The sequence below is a fragment of the Empidonax traillii genome, unplaced genomic scaffold (genome assembly GCF_003031625.1).
Source record: "Empidonax traillii isolate 1590-97213 ecotype Southwest subspecies unplaced genomic scaffold, ASM303162v1 scaffold800:size294262, whole genome shotgun sequence".
In the NCBI taxonomy this organism is placed as follows: domain Eukaryota; kingdom Metazoa; phylum Chordata; class Aves; order Passeriformes; family Tyrannidae; genus Empidonax; species Empidonax traillii.
Window position 1 is genome coordinate 232,998 of NW_020955993.1, and position 14,336 is coordinate 247,333.

At 44.5% G+C, this 14,336-nt stretch overlaps 1 protein-coding gene across 1 annotated transcript in view; it reads left to right on the forward strand.

The window, feature by feature from the left end:
• The window catches only part of CIB2 (calcium and integrin binding family member 2), a 45,873-nt gene that overhangs the window by 22,126 nt on the left and 9,411 nt on the right, over positions 1–14,336 (forward strand). Inside the window, exon 6 of the mRNA XM_027901578.1 lies at positions 2,796–3,047. Within this exon, the coding sequence (XP_027757379.1) occupies positions 2,796–2,817 (22 nt within the window). The 3' untranslated portion in view covers positions 2,818–3,047. The remainder of the gene's footprint in view (positions 1–2,795; positions 3,048–14,336) is intronic.

Sequence of the window (14,336 nt, forward strand, 5' to 3'; positions counted from 1 at the left end):
CTGGCATCACTGACTGACATATTTGTTAATGCTGAACCTCCTGATCTGAGGAGCTTACTCTCATTTTTAAAATACTGTGTAAGTGTTGCGTTCTGAGCGAGACAGTGATTTTGGGATGGGGTTCACTGAAGTTTAATGTTACCCCCAGGTCTGATGGGGCCTGCCAGTTTGTGACATGGGACAAGGGGGCAATTCCTGCAGCTGATCCCTCCCCACAGAACCCACAGTTCCCGTTCTTTGGGTTCAGTTGTGCTGTAACAGTTGGACACGCGACCTGTTCGTTTAACGAGACGCTGCTTTCTTATCTCGTTGTGAATTAATCTCCATCTCCCTTCCTGGCTTCTCATTTTCCCTTCTCCACAGTGTCCAGCTGGAATGCCCTTTGCAGGGCTGGCCATGGGCTGTGTGCAGCCACAGGCAGGGCTGTGCAGCTTCACTGGGTAATCTAATACAGAGCAGGCAAAGCTCAGGAAGTGGCTTAACACAGATCACCAGCCCTGTTATGCCAGGGGTGACCTTACCCTGCACAGCTCCTCAATATTCCAGCAAGAACTAAAAACGTGTTTTCCCCTAAAATCCTCTCTTCTGGAACCCGTGGGACAAACTCCAACCCGTCAATGCCCGGGGACAGTCCTGGCTTCATTTGCTTTCTCATCTCCGCTTCTCGTGCCCAGCTGAATGCATTCCAGAATTCCAGTCCCAGGAAGCCCAGGAAGAGCCTGCTGATTTATGCTTTCAGCTGCTGGGCTGTGGAAATGGAACACGTGGGGAAGCAAAGCAGCAGCCACGCTGCAGATGATTGCCAGGGGGCAGTTGGAGTGCTGGGAACCTCAGGTTTCAGGCATTTTGCTGTGAGGAGATGGGCAATCAATATTTATGGATACCTGATCCCAGAATACCAGGCTGGCACCTGGTGTAGGATCCTCTTGGAAAGGCTGAATAGCTTCACAAAGCCTTGGGTGATTTTTAGTTGTAGCAAAGCGATTTCTTATTCTGTTCTTTGCCTTTTTGCCCTACCAAAAGCCACATCTTCCCATCAAAAAAGGAGGAGATGTAGGATTTAAGGCAGTTAAGTTTTGTCTCGTGATTTGTGCAGCCAGTGCTTACCTGGCAGCTGACAAACACCGAGGACTTTTGTAATAGGGACTGTAAATTCTCATCATCCTCAACATAAGATCGGAAGTTCCTGAGGAGGAATATCCTCTTTGCTTTTTAAAGGCCAGATTCTCCTATCAGTGTGCCCTGAGTTTTGAAGCCCTTTTTTTTTTTTTACACAGCTCGGGGTGTTGGTGTTTTTCAGGCTGTCCTGTTCTCACACCCACTGAGCTGAAGTTCATCCATCCCCTGTACAGACTGATTTTCCTTTCTCAGACCTTTACCTACGACCCTGTGTGGGTTTAACCTCCCCCAGACAGCCTTTGTGCTGCTGGCAGGTAAATAAAGATGCAGTAAAGTTGCTTGATTTGTGCTGCTGTCATTGAGGAACCCCTGGCAGATTGGAAGCAAACCCCGACCAGGAGGGCAGATCTCTGTGTTTGGCTGCTCCCAGCAGCCTGACTGAGCTCTAAATGACAATGACACTTGCAGGTTCAGAAAATTGGAGCCCAGGAGTTTTATTTCCCTCAGAATTGTTACCATTAACAAGCTGCTGGTCGTTTAATGGAAGTGTGAGCAGTGTTCTGTTCTACAAGGCTGGGTACGTTTTCCACAGGAAATTGTTTTATAAATCATCCTGGAAGGTTCATGCCTGAGGGTGAAATGTGCTGGAACAATAGGAAATGGAGTTGGGGAGGAATATGGCATTTAGGAATGCCTGGGAGCTGCCAGAACCAGACAGAGAAACAACAGATTGAACAAGATGATGGCACTGCAAATGCAGCATCTCTGGAACCTTTGGGGCCTTTACCCAAACAGCAGAGGTTGTGACTCCAATCCTACCTGTAGGGAGTGTGTATCTCCCAAGGCTGTCCCAACATGCAGGTTAATTCGTTCTCAAGGACTCAAACTGGCAAGAGAGGCTCAGCAAAGAAACAAAGGCCAAAAAATGACACTCTGATAAAAATAGGATTTTTTCCAATAAATAGATTCCCAGTGAGGGTGGATAACAGTTTGGTAAAACAAAACTCCCAAACTGTACACCCAGAACTTTTCAGCCTCCCAAATACCCCAAACCTCGAAGGTTTCCTTTGAGTGTGGGCAACAGAATTATAGAATTTACACACAGAAATACATCGTGATCCCTTCTGATTTCAGCCAGTCAAGAAAGAAACCCACAGTTTGTGCTGCCACGACACTGAGCAGAGGTTGCTGCTTGGAGACAGTGAAGTTTTTGGCATATTTTCCTAAAATTGTGCCTCCCTGGCCTGCTGAGATGCCAGGAGCTCTGCTGAGAGCTGATGGCAGTGCAAAGACGTGCTGCTTGCCTGTGTCACGGTGCAAACAGAAAGGAGAGGACAACCAGCATCTCTCTGTCCCAACAAGAGAAACAACAACTTCACCTGCCTGATTTGTCTGGTTTAGGAAGCCAAATGCTGTTCCAAAGCTAAAGTACCATTGGCAAACATTTAGCTCTGCTCTGTATCCAGTAAATAGGTCGATTTACCCTTGATTTCATGCAGGGCTGGGCGAACATTGTCAGAAGATGGAATTTTCTCCCGTAATGTTTAAATCTTCTCAGGGTGTGAAAGAAGAGGATCCCTTTCGTGACACAGCCCCTTCCTTTCTGTACTTCAAGAAAAATACTGTGCATAATGACAAACCTCTTTAAATCTCAATTTTTTCCCCTTCTTTCGCAGCACTTTCCACATCAGGATCTGAAGATGTTTCTGAGAGCCGGTGGTATCAGAAATGACTTGGCCAGTCCAGCCTTCCTGAATCTCAGGCGCTCCAGGGGCTTTCTGTCCTCTCCTGAGGGCTTCTCAGAACTCAGCAGAAAGTCCTGAAGCAATTCTGGTCCACAGGGAGACCCAAACATCACGTGTTCCCCAGGATCTTTGGAACAGTCACATTTTTATCTCCACTGCTGGCCAAGCACTCTGGCAAAGATGGTTGGTGGTTGGGTTGTGCTTTTTTTTTGTTTTTTTTTTTCCGCCCCTTTTTTTAAACAGTGGGAACCAGAATATTATTACAAGTATTTCCACGTAGTTTTTATATTTATGAATATTTAATACTGCTCTGAAAAGTGCAAAAAAAAAAACCACCCAAAAGAATGAGAGAAGGGTTAGCTTTGGGGTGTTTGCCAAGAGGATTTGGAAGGGCCTTAACCAACGAGATGCCTCTCTCACTGTGTGGTGACTGTCCTTCCTCTGCTGGGCTCCTGCATTTCACTCCTCCTGGGGGCTGCTGATGCTGAGAGGATGAACGTGGTCACCTGTGACTCGTGAAGAAGTTGAAGAAGCACAGAACTCCTCCTAAGGACACGAAAAGACCTTTTCTTTCTAAACCAGCTATGCAATCTTTCCCATAAAGTGCATGAATGCAGCTCTCTATTCCTCTCCCCCCTCCAGATCTTTCTTTTCTTCCCCCACTTCCAGTATTGTTGAGGTACTGGGGCCTGAAGACAATCAGATGTGTGTGAATTATTGTTTAACAGTCAATGGAAGGGCTCTGTCACTTAACATGGCTTGTGTATCAAAGTCATCACCATTAAAACCTTTGAGTCAGCCCGTTGTGCTTGGAGGATTTTTGAGGCTGAGCACCCTCTTAATTTGTTTGCTGGTCGTTATTGCAGTTGCTGTGAAGTTAAATCTCTCAGATGTGTTGCTCTTACTGCAAAAGTTGCTGGGGAAATGAAGGTTTTTTATCATTTCTGCAGGGATGGTGATGCTTATCTACCTCAGAAATTTCTGTGTGGTGAGCTTGCAGGGTGCTGGTGTTCATACTCACACTGTGCATAAAGGAGGAGTATTTATCTAGGGGCGTGGTTGTACATTAAAAGTGTCGATGGAAAGTTGGGATATTCATCTATTGCCTCAGGTAGCCCTGTGGAAATGAAACTTGTGTGTTTGCAATAACACTTATTTTTAAAATATTTTTAGAGTGGTCATATTCAGCGATGTTTTCAGCATTTTAATGCTTCCTCCTACCAGTTTCTGTGTAGATAAAGGAATTAAAACCTGAATTCCCTTACCCAAGTTAAAATGAACATAAAATAAGTCCTGATATTCAGTTCTGATTGAGTTAGAAGATATTCAGGCCTCAGTGTTTTTCATTTTGAGCAGATTGAATTAGATGTTTTGCTTGATTCAAACTGCTGGCATGACATTGGTCTTAAGAGGGACGATGTTCAAATTACCTCCTATTTATTGAACTATCAGCCTAGGTTTTTTTAAATTATTATTATTTCTTTCAAGACCCACATTTAAAAGCCTTGTGAGGTGTGTTTTTCTGTCAGGATTAGGATGCTTTGTAAAACACCAGCTTGCAAGATCCTGGAGCAGATTATTCACCCAGGAGGACCTGGTGCTGATGACACAGGTCAGTTCCCTTTGCTATCAACGTTCTTCTTTTATGCCTTAAGACTTTTTAAATTCCTTTTTTCCTGACAACTGCGTGTCATTCCATGGCTGGGTCATCCTCTCCTCTTAAAGGGAGACCTCAGTGGCCTTGGAATGTGCTCAGGGTTTCCCTGAGCTAAATGTCGCTTGAAGAATCACCTGAGTTTGCAGCCAGATGTGTGACCTTGGAGTCGTCCAGCTGAGCTGGGAAACAAAGGGGGAAAAGAAATCAGGAACGTTCCTAACTCCCTTTGGGGTTATTTATTTTTTTATTATTATTATTTTTGTTCATCTCCCGTGACAAAAACCGGAGCAGCATCGCGCGTTCCTGGAGTTTGAGAGATGCAAACAGTAAATCCTTGCCGAGGGGAACAGCACTGCCTGCTGGTGGGTGAGTTGTCACGGCACCTGGTGGCGAAGGGAGGGGACGGATTTCTAAAGCAGCTTTGTGTTTGCACTTTCTTCATTGCCTTAGGAGCGAAACTTTTCTCCCAGCAAGCGTTGGGCGAGTGGGAGAGCAGCGTGAGGAATTCAAATACAAACGTAGCGCTGGTAGGAGGGGTTTGGCAATAGCGTCGTTGGCAGAATCCGGCAGATTGGCCAACAAAGCTTTCTCCAACCAGCCTTGCTCGCTCAAAAAGGACTGTCAGGCCGTTTGGGAAGGAAATGAAAGAGTGAAGGACCATTTAGGTTTCAAACACTTTGGGATTTGGTCTGTGAGCAAGAGGACATACATTTTGTATGTAAAGTTTTAAGTATGAATGGACATTTCTAGATTTGCCTTCAAAAATGGGCAAAGAAGGAGGAAACCCTTTACCTAAAGCCTGGATTAGCTAAGTGTGTGTGTTTGTGTGTGTGTGTGTGTGTGTTATCTCTTGCTTTTATACACTCAGAGCATCTTGGGGACCAAAAGGAGCTTGTGGCAGTGACTAAAACAGCGTCCAAAAGTAAGTACTAACTGAGTTATTGTAGCTGATCGTGATTTTAAGGAAATACTGCAGGCCAGGATTTGTGACAGCCTGCAGGTCAAAATCTGCTCTGCCTCGCTCCCATATTAATCTCCAGTAACTCTGCTGACTTCAGTGGAATTAACTCACGTCTGTAATTGGATCTGTGGTGGGGAAAGTCGCTGGGTTTTTGCTGCAGTTCTTCGTGGCCTCTCCTGCCCTTTTAGTGCCATCTTAAAATGCTGAATGCTCTTTTTTTAGCCAGTAACCACAAGCTGCTCTTTGCCAACAGGCTCAGCCTTGGAATCTCTTGCAGTGGAAGAGGAACAATCTCCTTTCCTTTTTTTTTTTTTTTAACCAGGGCTAATTTTTATCTCCTTGTCCACGTTAGAGGCACTTATGATGAAACCTCACAAGGTGGCACCACAACTTCATTTAACTGTTGAAATTTCCCTGCAGCACAGGATTGGGTGTAGAATCTGGGATGCCACGAACAAAAATATGAAAGCTGGGGTTAATTACTGATTTTAGGACTGGGCATAATGACACAGAAAGTTTTGTGTGTCTCAATGGCATATGAATAAAAAAGTGTTTTATTGAAGTCCCTGAAAATTGAAATGCACTCCAAAAAAATTAAAGAGGGACTTTCTTGTTGAGACTATAAAACCTCACGTTCTAGATAGCTGAACAGGTTAAGATTATATTCTGAAATAGCAGAATATAAAGTAAGATAGAGACAGAGTTTTTGTTGGGGACTGAGAAATATTCCCGCTCAGGATCCACAGTAAATCAGTTTGGGCTGAAATCAGAGCAGGACTAAAAAGAGTTTACAGTGTTATTGCCCAGTACACCTCGGCTGGGCCAGACAATGGGCTGAAATTTGATGAGGAAGACATTAAGGGTAATAAAATTATAATTGTTGATGCCGTTATTAAGATGTGAGTGTGGGGCAGGAGGCCAGGACGCAGGAACAGAAGTTCTCCCTTTCTCTCTGTGTCTCTCTTTGCAGCTTTGGGTGTCTCGGTGACACCGAGTGACTGTCACGTTCTGTGCTGGGGAAAAGGCAGAGACTGCTCTTGGCACAACTGAAGGAGCCTCAGCACTGCAGATGGAAGTGCCTTTATCCCACTGCAGGTTCTGCCACTCTAATCTGCAGGGGACATTTCCCAATCTGAGCTCCGAATGACGCTCCTTTGTGTCCCTCTGGCCTCAGTTCCAGGAGCAGGGACCAGCCAGGCGTGGCTTTGCTGTTGCACTGGAGTCTTCTCCTTCCCTCTGCTGTTTTAGACACCGAAACCATTTACTGTGTTATCCACAAGGAGACAAAATTCTTTTTCATTACTTTTCTTCCTCAAGCTGCTGAAGGGAGGAGCCAACCCAAGCAGGATGGTATTCATGTTTGTGAATAGCAGAGGAGGGGGGGAACAAAAAAACCTGGATTTTCAGCCCCTAAAACTTGAAGCCATCGAGACACAGTTTTCTGTCCACATCTTTTTCCTCTCCTGGAGTGCAGCTGCATAGTTTGTCCACGCATATAAAGTGTGAATTGCTTGTGAAAGAGGTACAGAAATTGAAGAGCTTGACTCCATCAGAAATTTCGGGAGTTTTACTCCAATTAAAACAGCTGCATTGCATTCAAATCTAAACCTGCTGAGGGAACCTTCAGCTTTGGATTTCACAACAAAATCAGTATATACAAGTGAAGGGAAGAGGTGAGTTTTGAGGCCATTCACAGCTTGCCCCTCTTTTTGCCCAGGTTGGGAGTAAGGATGGAAAGAAAGACTTCCCAGTGAGGCAGCTGGGAATAGCCGTGATTCCCTGTGCAGCGGGACTGGTTTTGTGGTAAATCCCCCCCTGCTGTGTGTCCGTGCTGCACACCCAGCACTCCTCAGGCTCTCGTGCTCTCCAGCCCTGCATCAGCACCCCCTCATCCTCAGTCCCCTCCTGTCTGTCCCCGTGCAGATTGAGGCCATGTGTGCCTGTAAATGTAGGGCAGAGTGGTTTAACCCTGCTAAAGAGCCTTGTGGGCACCAATCCAGCCTCCCTCCCTCCCTCCCTCCCTCCCCTTTTTGAGTGGAACTTTTCTCCAGTGCAATCAGTGCTGGTGGCAGCCTGCCAGGAGCTCAGTGCTGAGGGCTTAGTCACAGCTCGGGCAATTTATTTATTTATTTTTTTTTTAAAGCTTATTTTAATTTTTTTTCCTTTGTGCACATATAAAACTTAAAATTCTGCATAGAAAAAAAAAAGGAGATTCAAAGAGAATTCCCTCTAGGAGGAGTTTGACACTGAAAGACTGTTTTGGTTTGTTTTTATTTTTCTCTGCCTAAACAAAGGGGTTCATTGGTGTGCATAAATTAGAGCCCAGGAAATTCAGGGAGGCTTTTCATGGGCTTTACATTTTTCATCTCTTTCATAGCTGTTTTAGTGGCTGCTGTTCTTCTGATGACATAACCAAATATGGTAAGGGACTACAGATAAAATCCCCTGCTGTGATTTCACACATCCTCATCCTCACAGTGGCATTAGAATTTACAGTTTTACAAGTTCCTCTTACCACATTTCTTCACATTTCTGCAGAATTTGCTTGCAGATATTCCCGGTGGAACGACTTAATCCCACGTGAGTAATTCTCCGTGTTTTTTCCATTTCCACTTTTCTCCTCTGCCTGAAAAAGCAGAGGGGATATTTGGCATCCAGAGGAGTTTGTGTGCTTTTTGAGGTCTTTTCATTCCAAGAAATCCACTGAGTTCACCAGTGGGTTATTAATGCATTAGAGGAGGGTTTTTTTTCCTCACTCTGATAATTCCATAGAATCCAGATATCCTTGGGGGCCTGACCTCCCCAACGGGAATATCCTCCTCACTTCAGTAACAGGATTCAGATCAGGTCCCTAAATAAGATTTGGCTTTATTGGAACATGGAATGCATCAGCAAGAAATCAAAACTTGCAGACGATAAATGATTCCATTTCTGAAGAAGTCCTACCCAGCAGGCACTGTGAGAGGTGGGGAACAGATTTACACAAGTATTTTTACTGTCTCGTTCTTCACGAGACTCCTCGTAAAATGGAAGAAAAGATTCCAGCTTCATCTGACAGATGAATGAAGGGGGAATCACAGACTGAGCCAAAAAAAAAAGAACCTGCCTTAGTAAAACGAGACTGGGAGGGTTGTGAGTCCCTTGATGGAACCCAGGAAGCTTAATTGGAGTTTTGAAGCCTCCAAAAATCTTCTGGCTCTTCCTACCCCGTTTACCTTAAGATATAATCAGGTGGAATTATTTAGTTGGTGGCTGATCTAATAATCTACAAATGTGATTCTACCTGGCCTTCTTTTCTTCTTCTTTTTATCATCTTCTTTTTATCTTTCACCAAAGGAGAGAGTCAAGGTCACTCCCCTGATCCTCTCCTGATTTATTCTGCCCCAGGCAGGACCTTCAGTCACCACCTGAGGCAGCAAATTTCTCAACTCTGCTTTAGCTTAGAAATCTGTTCTAGGGGCAGGAGGAAGAGACAACTGTGGCAATCATTTTAAATCAAGATTCAGAGGTGATTTCTTTTTTGTGAATGGGATCTAATAGCATCCTTTTTTAAAAATGTTTCTGCTGTAGTAGTGTTGCTGGCTGCCTGGTTTTTTTCTTATTTTTTTTTTTTTAATTCATGAAATAATTGATATCTCTTTCTGAAATGATTTTTTGTTAGCTCACAATAGGAGTTTTGGAGGTGGCAGCTTTGATTTAGGGTTTTCCAAGGTTCACAAGAAGGTGTGAGGTATTTTGGTCAGAATTTGGGATGGATTCTTACAGAGGATGAGCCCAAACCAGCTGTTTTTTTGGACAGGTGGGAGTTGCAGAGAGTTTTTTATAAAAGGCTGTATTTTGTCCATTCCTGGACAAGGAGTGTTTAGTTTGTATCCAGAGCCTTCCAAAAAGCACAGGAGAGTCTGGACTCTGCAAAAGAATCTTTTCTTGGTTAAAGGAGTTACTCCACTGTAAGTACTGGCATTTTATCTACTTAATGTAATTAAGTTTGCCCCAAAATTGGTCTTTTTTGAGGAGGTTATTTCTTTTCTTTTATTTAAATTCATTTAGCCAGCTGTAACTGTGCAGATGTGTGACAGTCAATACCCTGAGGATGCCTGAATAACAACCAGCAATCCTGCCTTGGTGTAACCACAATTACCACCTCCCATCCTGCCCCTTTCCTCGTTCCTCAGGATCTCTTTTCTCACACTTTTACCAGGATTCCCACTGACAGTGGTGGGGCAGGGTCAGAACAAGTGTTTCTCACTGCCGGTGCTTTGATGTGACTGCAAGTTTGGCTCGTGCAGTTCTGGCAAAATCGGGGACAGGAGAGCAGTTGGCTGGCTGGGAAGGGATCATTTTCCTCTCCCGTTTTCTTAGATAATACCTGATAAGATTCGATCTCTGCCTCAGCTGGAAAGGACTTGGGCTCAGTTTGGCTCTAGATTTGAATGTTATGACTGACTCTTGACTCTGTATTTCCTCAGTTTTCCCTGTGCTTCCTGTCTTTATACAAAGCCAAAGGCAGAGGTTCCAAAGCAGAAACCCACAGGAAAAGCAGCTCTGTTAATGTTTGTCTTGAGCAGGAACAAATAGCAGAGAGAGATTTCCTGCAGAGTCATTTTCTTGTGACAAATGTAGCCTGGATTCCAGACCAAATAGTCTGGTTAAATCTGCCTATTTTTAGGTCAGATTGTACCAGTTACTGATTTTTATTTAAAACATGTGGAAGTGTTTTTCAGTTAACCGTCTGTAGTTCTTTTCCATCCCGTTCAGCTTTGACAAAACCATTTACCCTTTACTAGAATATTTGATTTATTTGTTGAAAAGGGGTGAGTGGACCTGTGCTAAAGGTAAGAATTCAAAAAGTAAAATTATTTGGAGAAAGCTGATTTGCAAAGAGCTGATGTGACTGATGTAACTGGTACGTTAAGCACTTCACAACAGTCTTGGGTTTTTGAAAAGAAAACTCCCTGTCCAAAGCATTTAGACTGGAATTCATCCCACTGAAGTTCAAACTCTGAAACTGTTTGCTCTCCAGCAATATCTGCTGCTGTCCCACTGATAACAGCTGGAAGCTGCAGCAAATACATCTACCACTTACAGTGTGCCTTCCATGTGCGGGTGCCCCTGCAGATTTGAGCCTCAGTTAAATACCTAAAGATTGGGGAGATAAATGTGAGTGAAGATAAAATTCAGAGTGAAGATAAAAGGGTAAGAAATGAGGAGAGCCTCATCTGGATGAGGATCCCAGCAGTGCTGGTGGCACTGTAAGCTGTGAGCTAATACAGACTCACCCACGGAGCTCCCAGAGGAAGGGCCTGTCTGGGCTTGGGAAAGGCAACTGGAACGAGGCAGGGAGGGTTTCCCAACATCCCCACGACTGCAGTTATCCCACAGCAGCGTTTACACCCTGGCCAGGGGCTGTTGTGGCCGTGCAGAGGTTTGTGCAGTGGAGGGAGGGAGGTGAACTGGAGGAGGAAGGTCAGGAGCTCCTGCAGAGATGATGGTTTGTGGTGCTGTTAACGCAGTGAGAAGGTGTCAGCCAGGACACAGCGCAGTAAGAGATGAGTTGGAAAGTCAGGAAAGGGGCCACGGTGTGATGGACAGGTGAGAAAATTGGCTGTGCCTCTGGAATGTGCTGAAAGGAAGGACACCTTAAACACCACTGGACTGTGTAAGTGCTGTTCAGCAGCTGCAATCAGATGGAAATGTAGGTGATCACAGAACCCTCACTGGGCACTTCTGTAAGTCCCCCTTATATTTATACTTTCCTTGATTCTCCACTGGAAATCCAGTATTACATGGAGGTATATCCTTATATATAATAATAGAAATAAAGAAGCCCACACATGGGAGTAAGTTCCGCTGTAAGCAGCTGGAATAATTATGTTTCATTAATTGTGTTATTATATGTGTTTATCTCTCTTGCCCATTAATCTTTGAATCTCTACATCAGTACCCTGAATTTGTCTGTTTTCCCTGCTCAGCATTCCTGTCAGGCAGATCCCCAGCCAGCCTGGATCCGCAGGAATGCTGACAGGCCAATGTGCAGATGGATTGCACAGTTCCTCGCCACAGTTCAGCAGTTCCTGCTCTTCTATTCAGAAGGGGTCCAGTTGGACTCTCCCTCCTCTGCAAGGCTCCCAGCTTGCCTGGATGTCTTCACAAGTGAGATCACAGATGTCCAACTAGAAATCAATGCTGCCATTCACTGAACTGGATAATTGTTGCCTTTTCCTGGTGAAGAGTTCTCGATAAGATGCAGTACAACAACAAAGAAAAATCAGTGCATTTAATGTTGTCAGATACTGAGCTGGGTTTAGATGAGACAGTTCAGTGAAGTTAAATAAGATCTTTCCTACTGAATCAGAAACTGCAGCTAAGCTTCCCTGCTTCTTCACTCAATCTTTTTTCCATTTTGAGAGGGGAACACAAACGGGGGATGTGCAGGAGGAAAGGAGCACCATCTAGTGTTTAAAGAATAACGCTGGAGAAGGAAACACTGCCATTAGTTAAAGCACACACCGTGGTGCAATTCTTTGGCTGACTTGTTTTGCATGCAGGAAACCAATAAATTCTGGAAATGTAACAAGAAGATGATCTTCATGGCACTGTGTGAATGACATCTCAGACTGCGTCAGGCACGGCAACTCGGAAAAATGCTTTGCCTACTTGTCTGTGCTGGTTAAAGGAAGAGCTGAGGAAAGGTTTGTGTTCCCCACCCCCAAATAATTTAAATACTGGAAGGCCAAAGCCACTCAGCCTTTGCAATAACGTGCAGTGCAGCAGGTGAGTGCTGTCCACAGCAGGGGAACGGCGTTTCCCTTGGCAGTTCCTTTGGGAGAACCTGCAAAATGTTCCTCAAAATGCAGTAACAGCAACAGTTAAACCAACATCCCAGCAGGCAGGTCTGGGCCGACTCTGGGGGGGAGAGGATTTGGGGGGGACAGTTGTCCGTAGTGCCGTTGTTCTGGAAGGCAAAAAACCCAACAGATGTTCTGGGCAAGCTCTGAACTCTGGGGTTCATCTCCAGCTGAATCCCCATTTCTCCAAAGACCCCAGACAAGAGACAAAGTCATTTTTGCTTTCTGTTTGGTGAAAGGGAGCAGTGTGTGCTCTCAGCCACGCTAATTTTGGAGCGTGATCTCACTCGAACCAAAAGCACAGGACAGATGTGCTGCTTGTAATTTGTTGGTGTTTTCCTGTGCTGCTGTAAACATGAGAGCATGAGCCTGGCACACACACCAGCTGTGCTCTCTCTGCTTCCAGAGTAATGAGAAACTCTTTTTTCTTGCATATTTACCTTGTTTCCCCTAGAATAAAACGTGATCTTATTCAAGAACTGTGAACGCTTTTATTCATTATAAGTTAAAGCCATCCCAATTATATAGAGTTAGACCAGTCTCTCATTTTTGAGAGTAAATACATTTCTGTTTTCATGTGTACTACATGGCCTTGTCAGCCAAAAGCGCTGCTACTAAAATATTAGTTAATTTTTGGGAGGGAAGGACACACCAGGACAAAAAGGGAATTTCAAGTATTTTTATGAGTGACAAGCTCTGTGGTCCTTTTGGGAGCATAATCGGTGTTTGTGTATGTGGAACATTGACCTGCCTGTCATGTGCACCCCAAAAGCTTCAGTGGCCGTTGCCTCTGGGCAGGGGGGACATCCTGTCTTGTGATATTGTTGTTTTTTTATTTGTGTTCCAGACATTTCATAGCAGCACAACGTCCTCTGTGTCACCTGAGCGTCCTTGGAGAGGAAAACGGGAAAGGAAGAAGCAGGTAAAGGAAAAAAGTATTGTTTTCATTTACATTCACCACAACATCTTAGCCATAAGTTGCTGTTATTTACCAGTCCACATCTGGATCTGTTTGTGGAAAAAAAAATAAAGGGCCTACATGAAGTAAGGAACTTATTTCCCGAGAAGGGGGAAGCTGTGAAATCAGGGGATTCTCCTGCCCTGCGCTGCAAGGAAGCTGAGCAGAAAACTGAAAAAAGAGAAGTAGTGCCCCCAGAGTTGTGAGGATTTTTGGGTCCTCTGGGATTTTGTGCAGGATGGAATCACTGGCAGCCAGCAGGAGTCAGGGGTGCTCTCAAGGCCATGCTTCACTGAATGATGAGATCATGGAACACATCAGGGGGAAGTGCTGGGGCACTTGTCTCAACGACTGAGGTAAGGAACCAGCTGCTTCTAAAGACAATGGGGGTTTTCTCTGTGTAACTCCTGTTCTGGCAAATGATACTTGCCAAGAAAGATGCCACCAGAAGAGCAAGAACACTTTGTATTTGGGGAAGAAGATGCTGAGCAGTATATATGGAAGAAACATTACTGGCCTGTTATTAAAGCAGGATCAGCTCTTCTTACTGTCCACATTTCCTAAAAAGCCCTCACCTTTTGACAGCAGAATCACAGAATCAGACATTCTAGCCTGAAAAAAAAAGGAAAAAAAATAAGTCTTAGTTTGCAGTGTTTAATCTTTTCGTGGATCCAACTTCATGTCATGTGAGCTGAGTGTGGAGATAACTTCCACACCTCAGCTGCTGTAAGGAATCACTCCTGTTTCTCTGCCAACAGAACACTGATTATCTCCTCCCTCACCACTTCCCTTATCAGTAGGTGATAACTGGAGGGGAGGACTCCAGGAATTCTGCAACCTCCAAGTGTAGAACCCATGGACGACCACACTGAATAATCAGGTGCCTTTATATCCCTTACATCCTTTAGCAAGGCATGAAAATGTTGTCTGGCTCATGAGATGGTTATTGAGAAATTAATCAAGGCAGTTAGAAATGAGGACAGAGTAAGAAGCTCTGGGGAATTTAGGATTTCTGGGTAACCTGAACTTCCACACTGTCAGAATTCAG